The sequence below is a fragment of the Xyrauchen texanus genome, chromosome 31, assembly GCF_025860055.1.
Source record: "Xyrauchen texanus isolate HMW12.3.18 chromosome 31, RBS_HiC_50CHRs, whole genome shotgun sequence".
Lineage (NCBI taxonomy): Eukaryota > Metazoa > Chordata > Actinopteri > Cypriniformes > Catostomidae > Xyrauchen > Xyrauchen texanus.
The window spans coordinates 870,052-890,355 of record NC_068306.1 but is presented as its reverse complement, the minus strand read 5'-3'; the positions used below and the strand labels follow the sequence as shown (position 1 = coordinate 890,355).

Genomic DNA, 20,304 nt, shown 5'->3' with positions numbered 1-20,304 from the left:
CAAGTCTGTATTACAGTAAATTAATTAAGAATATGGACTTTCACTGCAGGAGAGAAAGCTAACAACTATCGTTATCCTAACTCCTCCGCTAACGTAATTTGGGCGGGACAATACAAAATGCTTACCTTCATACGCAAACAGGTACTGCTCAATGAAGAATTTGTATCCTTTGTCAAGTTTGGAACGTGTTGTAAGTGAAAATTTGTCTGCAAGTCGCTGTACATCATCTAGATGTATTTTTGTACACTGCTTTGAGTCAGAATGGAAGTTGCGTGACGTCACGTGAAAAGGGCCTATAACTTCGATCTTACAGAGGTCCAAAACATCGATGGAACAAACTTTCGACCAAGAACCAAGCAACACAAAGAACGCCAGGATATACCACTACACACAAATACATCTCCAATATTGTGCTCAAAGTGCTGGTGTATTAGTTAGATAATTTGGGTAATCCGATAGCAAATCGATGTAGATTAAAGGGTAAATGGTTCTCAAGGCTGTCAACAGACTCCATAAAGTTCATTTTCACTGTATTGATCATTTATTTCACATTCTGTCACTCTTCTCACCAACCTGTCTCATGTATATATGTGTTAGATAAGATTTATGTTTAGAATAGCAAAAAAGGTTGTCTATATTCAAAGATGAATGACTGTGGTATATTTTGATGAATAATCTCATCCCTGTTTCTAAAAGATTTAGCTTCAAAGCTGTACCTAAATACATGTGATATTATTTTCAATAAGCCATGAGAATAATATCACTCCAATAAGTTAATTAATCATAATTAAATTATTAAAGCTAATTCCTTACAGTAGAAATTGTGAGAAATTGTTGATACGTTGCATTACGATTTTAATGGTGGAGAATTTATTCAGACAAATAATCTAGTTATTTTACATTTTGATCTCATTTATAATGGTTGTCGAACACGACTAATTCCATTACCGAATAATTTACAATAAGGACAGTTTAATTTAGTCAAATACCCTTACATATAATGGTGTAAGAATGAGGGCACTTTCAACTGTTTTATTTTCTCCCTTGGTTCGGTTTGTTTAGGCATATATGAACACGGCAATCGCGTTCGGATATGCACCAAAACAATCGGTCTGAGACCACCTGAATGAGGTGGTCTCAGACCGATTGCAAACGAACTTTAGCAAGAGCGATTCGCTTGTGGTGAGAATGCAATCTGATCCAACGGATCCATGAACATACCTGATGGATCTTTGGAGAAGACATTTGTAGGTCAGCACCTCACAGTAATTCATCATCAAATCACATAAATAACCTAGATAGTTGCATGTTTAAACTAGGATATGATTTATGATTCCTGAGGTAATTTTAGTATGATTGCTTCTCTCATATAGCGGCAAAACACAGATAGGACGACGTCAGCAAATTTGACAGATTAAAAAAATAGAATAATTACGTGGCTTCTCTCTGCTTTCAATGCAGAAGTAATGAAAAAGCAAAAAATGATGGACAAAAATAACCATGCCACAAATTTTAAATTGCATTTAATTCCTGTGTCGGATAAAGTGTATTTACTCTGTCTGGAACGTGCATTCTGCACAATGCAATGCGGTGATGTTTTGCATGAGCTTGACATAAACAACACATGAAAATGTGTTACAGTTGACAACATTTTTACCTGTATATCAATGGATGTGCTAAATCCCAGACCGGTGCACAAACATCCTGACCAATAAGGGGACAGTTTGCTTACATATTACTTATATTGACACAGTTTTGGTCCATTTTGAAATGTTGCCTTGTGAATGTGAACTGAACAAAATACAAATGTATCATTGTGACAATTTTAGCTCCTGTTTTGTAACAAACCAAATGAGCAAAATGTCTGAAAACGCCCTATAAAAGTTATATATGCATAATATTTTTTCTGTTATTTTTGTATACATTTTGAAAGGGATGTGAAAACTTCTAAAACAAAAGGGGAGTGCAAACTTCTGCACTTAACTGTATAAGCTATGTAGTTTATGAAAATGTATATTTTATTTCGATTTTTGTTTTCATGCTTTAACCACATTTTTAGCTTTTTTTGAACAACAAATTATGTGTAGCCTATTCTATCCATATGATGTCATATTGCACGTGTAATTATCAAATGACTTGTCAAGGCAGGTACATATTTTAACACAAAATTCACAACATTTAAGTGCTTGTACTCTATAAAAATTGCTGATTTACCTCAGTGCTCGTGAGGAAATGAACATTAACTGTGACAGTAAAACATGCCAAGCACATGATGTCATTGCCATGGTAACCAGATACTTTTCAGCTGATGTACTGAAAATGAGAACGTATCATCAAATCATTCAGCAAAACAACAAAATTGCTTCTATTCTCTGCAAACAATAGCAGAGACAATAGCAAGAAATTGCATGAAAACAATCAGTGAGCCAACCAGGCAGAAACCAGGACATAAAAAAATATACTTACAAATAAAATACAAATGTCACAAATAATGTAAAACACATTGAACGCATACCAACCTGATCGCATAAAATTTAAGCTCTTCTTCTTGTGTTTTCTGGTGGTTCACAAAACAACTTCTGGTGAATTTCAGCCACCTGCTGGACAGGACTGTTTAAAGTACCTACAGTTGAAGTTTACATACACTTAGGTTGAAGTAATTAATAAAAAAATGTTTCAACCATTCCACATATTTTCTATTAGCAAATAATAGTTTTGGCAAGTCATTTAGGACATCTACTTTGTGCATGACATGAGTCATTTTTCACAATTCCAGTGGATCAGAAGTTACACACACCAAGTTAAATGTGCCTTTAAGCAGATTGGAAAATTCCAGAAAATTATGTCAAGCTTTTAGACAATTAGCTTCTGATAGGAGGTCTAATGATTTGGAGATGTACCTGTGGAGGTACGTGCGCTGCTGAGGACCTGAGACTCCGCCTTCAGAGCAGGTGACAAAGCGGCCCTAAGAACAGCAAGGCCCAAACTGTCCTGGGCCATCAGAGAGGCAAAGCGTGCACACGCCCAGAGAATCCACAGTCACTTCCAGGACAGTGGTGACACGCAGCGCATGTAGCAGGGCATCCAGGCCATCACCAACTACAGAACAACATCAATTGCCTGTGACAATGATGCCTCCCTTCCAGATGTGCTGAACAACTTCTACGCTCGGTTTGAGGTGCAGAACAACGTGGTGCCGTGGAAGACCATCCCTTTTCCCAACGACCAAGTGCTCTGTCTTACCACGGCTGATGTCAGGAAAACTCTACATAGAGTCCTGACAGAGTGCTCAGAGGATGTGCAGACCAGATGGCAGATGTTCTTACTGACATCTTCAACATCTCTCTGAGCAGTGCCGTTGTTCCACCACCATCATCCCCATGCCAAAGATGTCTTCAGTGTCCTGCCTCAACGACTATCATCCCGTCACACTCACACCCATCATCATGAAGTGCTTCGAGAGGCTTGTCATGAGGCACATTAAGACCCAGCTTCCCCCCTCACTAGACCCACTGCAGTTCACATATCATCCAAACAATTAAACAGATGACCCATCACCACCACCCTCCATCTTGCTCTCACCCACCTAGATAAGCCAGCTTCAGTACTTCCTTTTCACGGTAGCGTACGCTGTAGCTATGTCGTTTTTTACGCGATCGCTGCAGGACCTGCCGAGTATAACGGCAAACGATGTACATCGGATCATCCAGACCACATCGAAGACACCAACATCAAAAAAGGAAAAAGGGTTTTAAATTGTATGTGTCCAGCTATATAAACAACTACGAAGGTAAGTTAACAAGCCTCTGTTTTGAGTTTACCAAAAACGATACATGCTAGCTCATTGGCTCTTTACTAGCCAAAGATAGCACAGTGAGGAAGCAACGTTAATAATGTTAGCAGAGTGATTCTGAAATGCAATACCCTAACCTCTATGTTAATCACAGTTTCAAACAAGGAGTCAGGAGAGGTCACGGTTAGGTCTGAGTGCTTCAGATCTATGAGGAAAAGCCAGAAGCCTCACTGAAAAAGTTGACTTTCTTTTTTTATTTCTACCTCAATGCCTTCTTGGCCAATTAATGACTTGATTGCAGTGTAAATACATTTGACAGTGAAATGCTTTTGATTGTGATGTAATGGTTTTGATTGTGATGTAATGCTTAGGGTAAGTAATAAATGACTTGATAAATCTGAGCATTTTGGTGTTTTGTACGGCTTAAATTTAATTTTAAAAGGTAAGAGACAGGAATTAAAAATGAGAGACCAAACAAAAGCAGATTACTAACAATTATTTTTAATATCACAAAGCTTTCATAAATCTTTCATAAAGGCACTGCATATCAAGCTTTTACTCAGACGTCCCTCATCAGTGCACTGCACATATAATACATAGTTTTTATGTATGTTATGTGCAATGGCTTGTTGAAGGTCGTCTGGCTGAAAGCCTGATATGCAGTGCCTTTATGAAAGTGTATAAATATACAGTGTGGTTGCTCGTTGGAAATCCTCAGATCTCAGGCTTATGCCCAGGCCTTTACCAGTGGCCCATTTTCATAGTTTGTAAGGAGACAAGCCACCGTGTACAGTTGGTTGATGCTCCCAAAAACCTGTAGGGGAATCACAGAATCGAAAAACTGGTGCTCTTTGACCCGGCGAATGAAGCGCTCCACATGCACCCTTAGACGTGCTATGGCCTGGGTCTCCCTAACCTCAGATGCAGACATTTGAGGCCTGCCAGAGAGGAAGGCTGGCCTGTAAACCTTGCAGGGCACAATGTCATTAATGAGGAAACCTCTGCCTACCATGACGGCATCCCAGGTTTGAGCAGACTGAGGAGACCAGATTCACGGGTAATCTGTTTGTCGCTGATAGACCCAGCATACAGCGCAGACATAAATGTCACTGGCCCATGTGGCGTGATCCCAATGAGCCCCTTCAGAGTGCAGTGGGATTTGTAGGAGGAAAATACCTCACTTTGGAGGAGAGGGGAAGATGGGCATTGACACCTCAGCTCAGTGCAGTCAAGAGTGACTGTGGTGTCGGGGTAGTCCTTGAAGTCTGCAGGCAGTTTTCTCTGTATCTCCTCTTCAGGTATCCAGATCCTCACTGAGCGGAGTACTGTGAACAGGAAGTTGCTCCATGTTGTAATGATTCTGCTGACCGTGGACTGATGAATACCATACTGGTCAGCAAGGTCCCGTTGCTTAGACCCGAGGTAAAGGTAATTCAAAAATAGGAAAAACTCGTCAATGGGCTGCAGGGAATGGGTTGTAGCATTTGACTCTGTGAGAGCTCCTCTTTGTGCTTGTCGAACACTGACCATGGATGGTAGTGAGTTCGCAATCAAGCCCCAGAAACGCATCAGTAGATCATATGATGCAAACCTAAAGAAATGGAATACAGATACACTATTAATAACGGTTCATAATTAACACAAAATGTACACACATAACTTTAATTAAATGTATTTGTGCAAATTGAAAACACTAAGGCACATTGTTTATCAGGCATTTTGGGAGACAGAACAATAAATAGGGAAATAAGTTACATATCAACATTCCTAATAATTATTTAATATTATTATGAAAATGTTGCCAATCAATACTTCCATTTTTACACTTTTTTGGGATGGAAAATCATATATCAATCAATTCCATTATGTCTTTCATAACATAGTTGAGAATTATCTTTAAACAAAGTTTGGTTAAAAAAAATCCTGATTGGTGAATAAAAAAAAAAACATTGTTTTTACCTATGCATGTAATTTCATGTCATTTTATTTTTAAAACAACCTGGTGTTTTCTACAGAGGACATAGCATAAAATATGAATAAAATATATTTTTTAATTTGTTTCTTATGCTCTAAACGGTGTAATGACGTAAAAAAAATAAAAAATCTGGGATGTGCTCCTGACTCGATGCTTAAAAAATAAAAAAAAATAAAAATTCTCTCTCTTTCACACACACACACACACACACGTTAGCCTAAGCCTACCTGTCTAGACGTAAGTTACCTTGTAAAGAACCTGATATCCTTGTCCAAGGCAGCAAAACGATGAATGCCGAACCGCTGCCTCAGTGTAAGCCCCTCGATCTGTTGGCGTAACAGGCGATTTTCCTCCTGGAGAGACGCATTTTCATATTGACGATCCACTTACGCCTCAGCTCCTCATCAGCAGGAAAAGTAAAAAAACTAAGTACAGAATTGTACTTTCCGGATGCCTGGCACTGTGGCACACAACAGTGTTCGGCAGTAGTACCAGACACTCTCTGGTATTTAAACTTTGATGACTTCATATCAACTCATAGACTGTAAAAAAACTAGAAGCAGCTACTAAAACAAGTCGACGCTTAGGCTGACCGGAAGTATTCGTGGTGGCTGAGATTTCAGCGGAAGTACGTCACAACAGACGTTGGCATTTAGCCCATTAAACAGATGACCCATCACCACCACCCTCCATCTGGCTCTCACCCACCTAGATAAAAACGACTCATACATTTGAATGCTGTTCATAGACTTCAGCTCAGCATTCAACACAATAATTCCTCAGCACCTGATTGGAAAGCTGAACCTGCTGGGCCTGGACAACTCCCTCTGCAACTGGATCCTGGACTTCCTGACTGGGAGACCTCAGTCAGTCCGGATCGGGAATACATCTCCACCACCACCACCACCACACTGAGCACAGAAGCTTGCCAGGGCTGTGTGCTCAGTCCACTGCTTTTCACTCTGCTGACTCACGACTGTGCAGCAATGCACAGCTCGAACCACATAATCAAGTTCGCCGATGAAACAACCGTGGTGGGTCTCATCAGCAAGAACATACAGAGAGGAGGTGCAGCGGCTAACGAACTGGTGTAGAGCCAACAACCTGTCTCTGAATGTGGAAAACAAAAGAGATGGTTGTTGACTTTAGGAGAGCAAAGAGTGACCGCTCTCCGCTGAACATCGACTGCTCCTCTGTGGAGATCGTCAAGAGCACCAAATTCCTTGGTGTTCACCTGGCGGAGAACCTCACCTGGTCCCTCAACACCAGCTCTGTTACCAAGAAAGCCCAGCAGCGTCTCTACTTTCTTTGAAGGCTGAGAAAAGCACATCTCCCACCCCCCATCCTCACCACATTCTATTGAGGGACTATTGACAGCATCCTGAGCAGCTGCATCACTGCCTGGTTTGGGACTTGCACCATTTTGGACCACAAAGCCCTGCAGAGGATAGTGAGGACAGCTGAGATTTTTGCACATGTCCAGAGTGGAGGAACGTTGTCTCATTTCATTGTGTACTGTACCAACTGTATATGGCTGAACGACAATAAAAACCACTCGACTAATGGCAATCCCACCAAATACTAACAAAGTGTATGTAAATGTCTGACCCACTGGGAATGTGATGCAAAAAAATAAAAGCTGAAATAAATCATTCTCTCTAGTATTATTCTGACATTTCACATATTAAAATAAAATAGTGATACTAACTGACCCAAGACAGGGAATGTTTTCTATGATTAAATGTATTTGGCTAAGGTGTATGTAAACTTCTGAATTCAACTGTTGAAAAACAGTGCAGAGGCATGTGTAGAAAAACAAAATGTTTTGGTATTCCTTTATAGTGTTGTCAAACGGTTAACCAAATGTCGACTATCCGTGAACATCGCTATTAGTTGGCTTGAAAAAATAAACTCTAGAGAAGAGAATATTTTAAATACCATTACTGTCAGAGATGCGATAATAGATGCAGAGTAGATACAACTAATTTCAGAGTATTTTAGCTGGTGGAAGCGCAATCTCCACGAAATGCAACGGAAACGAATATCAACTATTTTGTTAAGTAAACATTGTTCTCAAGTAGCCTAATAATTCAAGTAAACAATCAGTAATAAAGAAGAAAGAAATTACAAGCAACAGAACAAATAAAAATAATAGAACAAAAGTCAAAATTAAGAAAAACTGTGCTTTAACAGTATCGAGTATTTAATAAACCCTCAGAAATTGAAAAAGTAAAAGTTTGTGATTCTAAACTCAGCAAAAAAGAAATGTCCTCTCACTTTCAACTGCTTTTATTTTCAGGAAACTTAACATGTAAATATTTGTATGAACATAAAATACAGTCAGTATCTGGTGTGGCCACCAGCTGCATGAAGTACTGCAGTGCATCTCCTCCTCATGGACTGCACCAGATTTGCCAGTTCTTGCTGTAAGGTGTTACCCCACTCTTCCACCAAGGCACTTGCAAGTTCCAGGACATTTCTGGGGGTAATGGTCCTAAACATCACCCTCAGATCCACCAGGTCCCAGACGTGCTCAATGTGATTGAGGTCCAGGCTTTTTCTGGCCATGGCTGAACACGGACACTCCTGTCTTGCAGGAAATCATGCACAGAACGAGCAGTATGGCTGGTGGCATTGTCATGCTGGAGGGACATGTCAGGATGAGCCTGCTGGTAGGATTCCCCATGAGGGAGGAGGATATTTTCCCTGTAACACACAGCATTGAGATTGCCTACAAGCTCAGTCGAATGATGCTGTGACACACCACTCAAGACCATGATGGAACCTCCACCTCTAAATTGATCCTGCTCCACAGTAGAGGTCTCTGTAGAACCTTCATTCCTTTGGCGATAAACGTGAGTCTGACCATCACCCCTGGTGAGACAAAACCATGACTCGTCAATGAAGAGCACTTTTTGCCAGTCCTGTCTGGTCCAGCGAAAGTGAGTTTGTGCCCAGAAGCAACGTTGTTGACAGTGATGTCTGGTCAGGACCTGCCTTACAACAGGCCTACAAGCCCTCAGTCCAGCCTCTCTCAGACTATTGCGGACAGTCTGAGCACTGATGGAGGGATTGTGTGTTCCTGGTGTAACTCAGGCAATTGTTTTTGCCATACTGTGCCTGTCCCGCAGGTGTGATATTATGTGTTTTTTTAATTAATAATATATGTGTTTTTTTTAGAGGGAATATTCGAATGTCATTTTTGAGCAATTTTGACAGCCCTACTGTATATCAACAAAGACTGACAAGACTCTGAGCGTTTCAAAAAGGTATTCTCTGGCACAACACAGTTGCAGTATTGTACAAGATGGATCATTCAAAGCCATGGCATCTATCCAGACTGTCAGGAATGTGTGAACTTTGTAAGACTACATCCATTTTAACCTTGATATCAGTGACTATTTGTTTGATAAATTTGTGATCCACTGAGGGCTTGAAAGTGTGGCCCGCAAAAAACCACACCAACCGGACTGACACATCTGTGCTGAACAGCATCATCAGACAACGTGATAAAAGAGACACATTCACGGAAGTGGAGCCGGTGAGAGGACTGCATGGAAGCATCATCACGATAGAGGAAGGATCAAGTGTGATTTTTAAGTGCAACCCATTCCAAAAGAACTGTCTCGGGTGCAATGGACATACTGAAGAACACGCACATTTCTATTTCTGCGAAAGCCCATGTAAGTGGACTGACGTAAAAGCATACGCTTATCACCACAAGACGGAATACGATGAAAGATTTCTGGTGCAAGCTGAAGATGAAATGAGTAACAACAGATACGGGATGAGAGTAAAATTGAAACATGCGACACGTGCGGACCAAGGCAGGTATTACTGTGCCCTGGACTTGAATGAAACTGACCAGGTACCCAGCAACTGGTGAAGAGCAGTGTGATAATTATGACAGCGATGACATATACACAGAGATGTGATAAACACTCTCTTTGCCTTTCTGAGGAACATGAAAGGGATTTTCTAAACTTTGTTTGATTGTTTACATTTTGATACTATTGATTTACTGTTTTTATTGACTGTTTCTTTTTATTTATTTATTTTTCTTTAATTTTTTTTAGGGTTGTTGAATCATTTGCTTGCTAAGAAATTAAGGGCCTATCCGTCTTACGGATAAGTTTTTTTCCTTCTAAATTTTTCAATAAAGTCCAAGTAAAATGATCAGCTATACGAAAATCAGACATGAAGGGTATAACTGTGATGTAAAGACTTGAATTGATTCTATTCTTAAGATTTAACAGTACAATGGGTTTGACTAAAATTAGGAAAACAAGGCTGAATTTTTATATATATAGTTTATCAAGTGAAATGATAAAGAGGAGGAAACTGTTACGGAAAAATTCAGTATTATTATATTTATTTGTTCCCAAACTGTTAATTTCATTTAATCATGTGTTTCTGTGAGGGCGTCCAGCAGTTGAAGCAGGACAGGAAAGAACAAACGTAATAAAACCAGATGGGCCAGGAAGATAGACACCTAGAGCCCGAGAAGTGACCTTTTCAGGAGAATACAGGGGGTTGTTTAATAATAAAATGAAGTCCCATGCCCCCTCCTGAGAGAAGCAGGAGGTAATTTAGGTCGTAAATGAAGGCCTTTTTGGCTTCTCAGGGACAAAGAACAGTTTGACCTGCCCTGGGGGGGTAGAAACCATCCCAAACCAGTTTAAAGATATGGGATATCTAGAAACTGGGTGGGAGGGGTTACAATGTCGGAGAACTGTATAAAACATCTATGTTTTGTTGAGTCTAACAGGCATTCTGTTTCTAAACTGGGTAGCTGCGGTTTGTGAAAAGAATCCTCAGTAGAATAAACCTTTTCTCTTTATTACAATTTGCCTCCTGAAAGTTTTCTTACACTTTTGATGCTGTTTTTATTAACCTCTGAAAATTGCTATTACATTAGTTACAAACCAAATGAGCTAAAGGTCTGAAAATGCCCTAAAAAAATTATGGATCATATAAATTGCATGTTGTTTTTATTTAGCACTGCCTTGAAGACATTTGACATATCAGATATTCCCATTCATTCCACAAGACAAAATAGTAACTGAATTTATACACATGATCCTCTGTAGAAGTTTACATTCCATTGGTTCATAATGTGGAGTGTTGCTTTTGGATAAAAGCGTCTGCCAAATGCATAAATGTAAATTAATTAATATGTCCCTGAACAAAAGAGGGGAGGGGTGAATATCAAAAGTAACAGTTAGTATCTGGTGTGGCCACCAGCTGTAATAAGTACTGCAGTGCATCTCCTCCACCAGATTTGCCAGTTATTGCTATGAGATGTTACCCCACTCTTCCACTAAGGCACTTGCAAGTTACCAGGCATATCTGTGGGGAATGGCTCTAGCCCTCACTCTCCGATCCAACAGGTCCCAGGCTTGCTCAATGGATTGAGATCCGGGCTCCTCGCTGGCCATGGCAGAACATTGAAGCTACTGTCTTGCAGGATATCATGCACAGAACGAGCAGTATCAGAGCAGTATCATGAACATATTGTTATGCTGGAGGGTCATGTCAGGATGAGCCAGCAGAAAGGGTACCACATGAGGGAGGATATCTACCCTGCAATGCACAGCGTTGAGATTGCCTGCTATGACAACAAGCCCAGTCCGACGATTCTGTGACACACAGCCCCAGACCATGACAAACCCTCCACCTAGAAATCTATCCCACTCCAGAGTACAGGCCTTGGTGTAATGCTCTGACAGAGCTCCAGCATTTCTCTGTGGAGAGAGGAGAATCTTCCAGAAGAACATCCATCTCTGCAGCACTCCACCAATCAGGCCTGTATGGTAGAATGGCCAGACGGAAGCCACTCCTCAGTAAAAGGCACATGTCAGCCCTTCTAGAGTGTACCAAAAGACACCTGAAGGACTCTCAGACCATGAGAAACAAAATTTTCTGGTCTGATGAAACAAATATTGTTTGTCTTTGGCCTGAATGGCAAGCGTCATGTCTGGAGGAAACCAGGCACCACTCATCACCTGGCCAATACCATCCATACAGTGAAACATGGTAGTGACAGCATCATGCTACGGGGATGTTTTTCAACAGCAGGAACTGGGAGACTAGTCAGGATTGAGGGAAAGATGAATGCAGCAATGTACAGAGACATCCTTGATGAAAACCTGCTCCAGAGTGCCCTGGACCTCAGACTGGGGCAAAGGTTCATCTTCAAACAGGACAACGACCCTAAGCACACAGCCAAGATAACGAGTGGCTATGGGACAAATCTGTGTATGTCCTTGAGTGACCCAGCCAGAGCCTAGACTTGAACCCGATTGAACATCTCTGGAGAGATCTGAAAATGGCTGTGCACCGACACTCCCCATCCAACCTGATGGAGCTCGAGAGGTCCTGCAAAGAAGAATGGGAGAAACTGCCCAAAAATAGGTGTGCCAAGCTTGTAGCATCATACACAAAAAGGCTGTAATTGGTGCCAAAGGTGCTTCAACAAACTATTGAGCAAAGGCTGTGAATACTTACGTACATTTGATTTTTTTCGTTTTTTATTTTTTATAAATTTGCAAAGATTTCAAACAAACTTTTCACATTGTCATTATGAGCTATTGTTTGTATAATGTTTAGGAAAATTATGAAATTAATCAATTTTGGAACAAGGCTGTAACATAAACAAAATGTGAAGTGCTTTCCGGATGCACTGTACAATACAAAAACAAAGCAGGAAGTCCAAACCTTTTTTGTTATAGTAGTTATTGTGTTGTGTCTATCCCACAGCATTGTGTATTCATTTCATAATAAGTGTGAAATTATAAAGTGTTATAAAAATAAAAATCATACTTTATAACACTTTATAATTTCTTCTTAGATATCTTCTTTATCTCCGTGTTAGTAACAGATAAAGTATTTTTTTTAAAGTAGTTTAATGATTTCATAGTAAAGTCTCAAGTGTGATCTTTCTAAAGATACTTGATTATATTTGTAGTCAAAGGAACTCATTAGCAGTAAACCTTTTATTTTGGGTATGCAATTTACCCCGTTCCTCAGCCAAGTGGGGGTGCAAGGTAACTAGATATGATGTCACACACGTTCACGCTTTCATTTCATAGGAAGTATATCAAGGCCTTAAAGGGGGAATTCTCTCAACATTTTCATAAATGAATTTCAGGCCCTGAGTGGTATGGTGTCTCTCATGTGTTTTCAGGTCTTGTGAATTCTCTTGTGTGCTTTCAGGTTTTGTGACTGATTGAAACTCTTTCCACACTGTGAGCACTTGTAAGGTTTCTCTCCTGTATGAATTCTCTCGTGTTGTTTCAGGTTTCCTGACAGGGTGAAACTCTTTCCACAGTGTGAGCACTTGTAAGAATTTTCTCTTTTATGAAATCTCTCATGTATTTTCAGGTCTTGTGACCGAGTGAAACTCTTTCCACAGTGTGAGGACTTGTATGGTTTCTCTCCAGTATGAATTCTCTCGTGTTTTTTCAGGTTTCCTGACTGAGTGAAACTCTTGTCACAGTGTGAGCACTTGTATGGTTTCTCTCCAGTATGAATTCTCTCATGTTTTTTCAGGTTTCCTGACAGAGTGAAACTCTTTCCACAGTGTGAGCACTTGTAAGGTTTCTCTCCTGTATGAATTCTCATGTGTGCTTTCAGGTCTTGTGACTGAGTGAAACTCTTTCCACAGTGTGAGCACTTGTAAGTTTTTTCTCTTTTATGAAATCTCTCATGTTTTATCAGGTCTTGTGACCGAGTGAAACTCTTTTCACAGGGTGAGCACTTGTATGGTTTCTCTCCAGTATGAAATCTCTCGTGTTTTTTCAGGTTTTCTGACTGAGTGAAACTCTTTTCACAGTGTGAGCACTTGTATGGTTTTTCTCCAGTATGAATTCTCTCGTGTGTTTTCAGGTTTTGTGGCCAAGTGAAACTCTTTTCACAGTGTGAGCACTTGTAAGGTTTTTGTCCAGTATGAATTCTCTTGTGTGTTATCAGGTTTTGTGGCCAAGTGAAACTCTTTTCACAGTGTGAGCACTTGTATGGTTTCTCTCCTGTGTGAATTCTCTTGTGTGTTTTCAGGCTTTCTGACCGAGTGAAACTCTTTTCACAGTGTGAGCACTTGTATGGTTTCTCTCCTGTATGAATTCTCTCGTGAGTTTTCAGGCTTTCTGACCAAGTGAAACTCTTTTCACAGTGTGAGCACTTGTAAGGTTTCTCTCCTGTATGAATTCTCTCGTGTGTTTTCAGGGTTTCTGACCGAGTGAAACTCTTTTCACAGTGTGAGCACTTGTAAGGTTTTTCTCCAGTATGAATTATTTGGTGCTTTTTCAAGTTGCCGGCAGTAATAAAGCTCTTCCCACATTCAAAGCACATATGAGCAGCCACACACTCCACTTCCTTCAGCTCTTCACGTTCTTCTCTTAATTCCATCAGCTCTACAATAAACACAATAAGTTGACAAAAATCAATTCAAGAGGGACACATTTAAATAAAAAAAATTGTTTAACCCCAATTTAATTGCAGAACACGACAAATGTCTAGTATATATTTGTGATTTTTTTTCCGTGCAAAAGGCTTATATTTATACAGGGTTCCTTAAGGTTTTATAAAGCTAAATTTAAGATTTTTTTTAAAACCAACTACAGAAAATTTAGGAATAAAATTGAAGGGAACACAATATGCCAATATGTTCTCTAATAGCAAATGTCTAGGGAGCACATGAAGAGTCATATTTTGAGCAACACTTGCAACTTTCAATAGATCTCAATGACTTTTTAACTTGTATTAAAAAAGTATATTAAGGCTTGAATGCCTCTGCTCCCAACCAGCAGAATGTGGAAATAATTTTTACCTTCTGATCAGAAAAATTTCATCAGCTATATTCCTCTACTACAGTGTTTCCCAAAATGGGGTGCGCATACCCCTTGGGGTATGTGAGGTGACAATGGGGGTACGATCATAAAGTTCTAAGATTTACCGTTCTTTTAATTTCATCAGTCTAAATAAACATTCAAACACAGTTCATGTATTTCTCACTGGGGAAAAAAATATCTGGGGTACAAAACATTTGTAGGTTAGCACCTCACTGAATTCATCATCAAATCCCGTAAAGACCCTAGATAGTTACATGTTTAATTTAGGAAATGTTTTATTTCTGTGCACCGACGCTCCCCATCCAAACTGATGGAGCTTGAGAGGTCCTGCAAAGAAGAATGGGAGAAACTGCCCAAAATGTGCCAAACTTGTAGCAAACTCCTGCAATCAAATATATAAGCTATGTAGTTTGTGAAAATATATATTTTATTTTAGATTTGGTTTTTCACGATTTAACCACATTTTTAGCTTTTTTTTTATAAGTACAAACTCTGTGTAGCCTATTCTATCCATATGATGTCATATTGCATAAGTAATTATGAAATAAATAAAGTCAGGTACACATTTTAACACAAAATTCACAACATTGGAACCTAAAATTCAAAACACAACCCCAGACATTTCAACATTTAAGTGCTTGTACTGCATAAAAAGGGCAGTAGCTGTCTGAACGTGACATTGTCTGATTTACCTCAGTGTTCTTGGGCAAAGGAAAATTAACAGTGGAAGTAAAACACCTTGCTTTCACGTGTTACACGAAGAAATGTATCTGCTTCTTTCAGCTCATTGTTGAAAACTCATTCTTATTGGTCCATTTCTTCTAGCACTGACTGACAGAACAACAAAGAGCGTGCATGCCAAGCACATGATGTCATTGCCATGGTAACAGATACATTTTAGCTGATTTACTAAAAGACAAGAATGAAAATATCATCAAATCAATGTGCAATGCAAAATAATTGCTTCCATTCTCTGAAAACAATAGAAGAGACGACAGCAAGAAATTGCATGAAAACAATCAGTGAGCCTACCAGGCTGAAACCGGGACATAAAAAATATACTTACAAATAAATACAAATGTCACAAATAATGTAAAAACATTGAAAGCATACCAAACTGAGAGATCAAACTTTAGCTCTTCTTGTGTTTTCTGGTGGTTTGCAAAACAACTTCTGGTCAATTTCCACTACCTGCTGGAACTGGAGTGTTTCAAGTACCTACAAAAGTACTTACACTTAGTTTGAAGTAATTAAAAAAAAAATGTAACCACTTTACATATTTACTATTAGCAAACTATAGTTTTGGTAAGTCATTAGGACATCTACTTTGTGCATGACAAGTAATTTTTCCAACAATTGTTTACAGACAGATTATTGCCCTTTTAATTGTCTAGATCACAATTCCAGTGGGTCAGAATTAACATACACCAAGTTAACTGTGCCTTTAAGAAGCTTGGAAAATTCCAGAAAATGATGTCAAGCCTTAAGACAATTAGCTTCTGATAGGTCATCTACTGATTTGGAGATGTACCTGTGGATGTATTTCAAGGCCTACCTTTAAACTCGTTGCCTCATTGCTAGACATCATGGGAAAATAAAAAAACAGCCAAGACCTCAGAAACAAATTGTGGACCCCCACAAGTCTGGTTATTACTTGGGAGCAATTTCCAAATGCCGAAGGTACCACTTGTTCATCTGTACAAACAGATAGTATGCAAAAGTAAAAACACCATGGGACCACACAGCCATCATACTGTTCAGGAAGGAGATGAATGTAGTTTGGTGCGAAATGTGCAAATCAATCCCAGAACAACAGCAAAGGTCCTTGTAAAGATGCTGGAGGAAACAGGTACACAGGTATCTATTTCCACAGTAAAATTAGTCCTGTATTGACATAACCTGAAAGGCTGCTCAGCAAAGCAGCAGCAACTGCTCCAAAACCACCATAAAAAAGCCAGACTACAGTTTGCAAGTGCATGTGTGGAAAAAGAGCTTACTTTTTTGACAAATGTCCTCTGGTCTGATGAAACAAAAATGTAACTATTTGGCCATAATGACCATCGTTATGCTTGGAGAAAAAAGGGTGAGGCTTGCAAGAAGAAGAACACCTTGCTGCAGGAGGGACTGGTGCACTTCACAAAATAGCAATACCTCAAGAGATCAGCCAAAATGTAAAGCTTGGTCTTCCAAATGGACAACGACCCTCGGCGTACTTCAAAGTTGCAAAGAGGCCTACAAACCAGACTCAGTTACACCAGTTCTGTCTGGAGGAATGGGACAATATTCCAGTAACTTATTGTAAGAAGCTTGTGGAAGGCTATCCAAATAATTTGACCAAGTTAAGCAATTTAAAGGCAATGCTACCAAATACTAACAAAATGTATGTAAACTTCTGACCCACTGGGAATGTGATGAAAGAAACTATCATTCTTTCCACTATTATTCTGACATTTCACATTCTTAAAATAAAGTAGTGATCCTAACTGACCTAAGACTATCGTCTATGATTAAATGTCAGGAATTGTGAGTTTAAATGTATTTGGCTAAGGTGTATGTAAACATCTGAATTCAAATGCAGAATGTGCAGACGCATGTGTAGAATAAACAAATATTTTGGTATTCGTATAGTGTCATGTCAAATGGTTAACCGACTGTCGACCCTCCGTGCACAATCGCTATTAGTTAGCTTGAAAAAATTAACTATACAGATAATAATATTTTAAATACCATTACTCCCTAACTGGAGTGCGTACTCCAGGTAGGGAATGAGGTTTTGCCCCAAGTGAAGGAGTTCAAGTACCTCGGGGTCTTGTTCACGAGTGAGGGGACAATGGAGCGGGAGATTGGCCGGAGAATCGGGGCAGCAGGGGCGGTATTGCACTCACTCTATCGCACCGTTGTCACAAAAAGAGAGCCGAGCCAAAAGGCAAAGCTCTCGATCTACCGGTCAATTTTTGTTCCTACCCTCACCTATGGTCATGAAGGTTGGGTCATGACCGAAAGAACTAGGTCGCGAGTACAAGCGGCCGAATTGGGCTTCCTCAGAAGAGTGGCGGGCTTCTCCCTTAGAGACAGGGTGAGGAGCTCAGTCATCCGTGAGGAGCTCAGAGTAGAGCCGCTGCTCCTTTGCGTCAAAAGGAGTCAGTTGAGGTGGTTTGGGCATCTGGTAAGGATGCCCCCTGGCCGCCTCCCTAGGGAGGTGTTTCAGGCACGTCCAGCTGGGAGAAGGCCTCGGGGAAGACCCAGGACTAGGTGGAGAGATTACATCTCCACACTGGCCTGGGAACGCCTCGGGGTCCCCCAGTCAGAGCTGGTTAATGTGGCTCGGGATAGGGAAGTTTGGGGCCCCTTGCTGGAGCAGCTGCCCCCACAATCCGACTTCGGATAAGCGGTTGAAGATGGATGGATGGATACCATTACTGTCAGAGATGCGACAATAGATGCGGAGTAGATACAACTAATTTCAGAGTATTTTAGCCGGTGGAAGCGCAAACTCCATGAAACGCAATGGAAACTAACACTAACTATTTTGTTAAGTAAACTTCGTTTAAGTTCTCAAGTAGCCTAATAATTCAAGTAAACAATCAGTAATAAAGAACAAAGAAAGAATTTACTAGCAACAGAAAAAATAAAACAATTAAGAAAAACTCTGCTTGATCTTTGACAGTATCGAGTATTCAAGTAAACAATCAGAAAGTAAAAAGTAAAAGTTAAGATTATGTAATTAAGTGATTCTAAACTCAGCAAAATAAGAAACGTCCTCTCACTTTCAACTGCTTTTATTTTTAGGAAATTTTACGTGTAAATATTTGTATGAACATAAAAAGATTCAACAACTAACTTTCACAGACATGTGACTAACAGTAATGGAATGTGTCCCTGAACAAATGTATTTGGGGGGTCAAAATGTCAAATGTAACAGTCAGTATCTGGTGTGGCCACCAGCTGAATTAAGTAGTGCAGTGCATCTCCTCCTCATGGACTGCACCAGATTTGCCAGTTCTTGCTGTAAGGTGTTACCCCACTCTTCCACCAAACACCTGCAAGTTCCAGGACATTTCTGGGGGGAATGGTCCTAGTCCTCACCCTCCAATCCAGACGTGCTCAATGGGATTGAAATCCAGGCTCTTCGCTGGCCATTGCAGAACACTGACACTCCTGTCTTGCAGGAAATCATGCACAGAACGAGCAGTATGGCTGGTGATACTGTCATGCTGGAGGGTCATGTCAGGATGAGCCTGCAGGAAGAGTACATTATGAGGGAGGAGGATGTCTTCCTTGTGACACACAGCAGTGAGATTGCCTGCAATGTCATCACGCTCAGTCTGAGGATGCTGTGACACACCGCTCTAGACCATGACGGACCCTCCACCTCCATCACAAATACTCCAGAGTACAGGCCTTGGTGTAACGCTCATTCCTTCGACGAGTCTGACATCACCCCTGGTGAGACAAAACGGCGACTCGTCAGTGAAGAGCACTTTTTGCCAGCCCCGTCTGGCCCAGCGAAGGTGGGTTTGTGCCCATAGGTGACGTTGTTACCGGTGGCGTCTGGTTGGGAACTGCCTTAAAACAGGCCTACAAGCCCTCAGTCCAGCCTCTCTCAACCTATTGCGGACAGTCTGAGCACTGATGGAGGGATTGTGTTCCTACTGTAACTGGTTCCTGTCTCCCTGTAGTGCTGTCTTAGGCGTCTCCCAGTACGGACATTGCAATTTATTGCCTTGGCCACATCCGCAGTCCTCATGCCTCCATGCAGCATGCCTAAGTTCACACAGATAAGCAGGGGCCCATGGAATCTTTCTTTTGCTATATTTCAGAGTCAGTAGAAAGGTCTCTTTTGTGCCCTAAGTTTTTATAACTGTGACCTTAAGTGTCTACCGTCTGTAAGCTGTTAGTGTCTTAATGACTGTTACACAGATGCATGTTCATTAATTGTTTATGGTTCATTGAACAAGCATGGAAAACATTGTTTAAACCCTTTACAATAAACATACAGACTGAATGTCACCATTCACTTTAACAAAACATTTTTTTAAACAATTGAAGTAAATGGTGACTGAAACTTACATCACAACTGACATCCCAGAAACATACCTGCAGGAATAAAATCAACATCATCTTCATCACTCTGTTGTTCCTCTGCTGTGGTTTCTCCTCTCATCTTCATCAGGTTCCTGCAGTCCAGCAGCTTCACTGAACACATCTTCACTGGTGTCTGCAGCATCTGCTGTTCACCATCATCTTCATCACTCTGTTGTTCCTCTGTTGTATTTTCTTCTTTTATCTCCACCTGCTTCACTTCTATCTTCACTGGTGTCTGCAGCATCTGCCGTTCTTCATCATCTTCATCGCTCTGTTGTTCCTCTGTTGTATTTTCTTCTTTTATCTCCACCTGCTTTACTTCAATCTTCACTGGTATCTGTAGCATCTGCCGTTCTTCATCGCTCTGTTGTTCCTCTGTTGTGTTTTCTTCTTTTATCTCCTGCTTCACTTCAATCTTCACTGGTGTCTGCAGCATCTGCTGTTCTCCAGCATGAATCACATCCACCTGCTCTCTCATGATGAACATCTGAACACAAAAACATCATCATTATAATGGACTGACATTCATCAAACTCTAAAACATTATTATATGATTATACAGCTCTGTTAAACAAACTAACTTCTTCTGAGATGGTATAAAT

The 20,304-nt window shown here is 40.4% G+C and overlaps 2 protein-coding genes across 8 annotated transcripts in view; one reads left to right on the top strand and one right to left on the bottom strand.

Moving 5' to 3' along the window:
- LOC127624957 (zinc finger protein 501-like) overlaps nucleotides 1-20,304 on the top strand; it is a 256,003-nt gene that overhangs the window by 45,043 nt on the left and 190,656 nt on the right. The gene's annotated exons all lie outside the window — the stretch shown is intronic.
- Nucleotides 1-20,304, bottom strand: part of LOC127624949 (zinc finger protein 271-like) — a 120,913-nt gene that overhangs the window by 85,923 nt on the left and 14,686 nt on the right. The window contains exon 2 of the mRNA XM_052099903.1: nucleotides 19,715-20,189. Within this exon, the coding sequence (XP_051955863.1) occupies nucleotides 19,715-20,189 (475 nt within the window). The remainder of the gene's footprint in view (nucleotides 1-19,714; nucleotides 20,190-20,304) is intronic.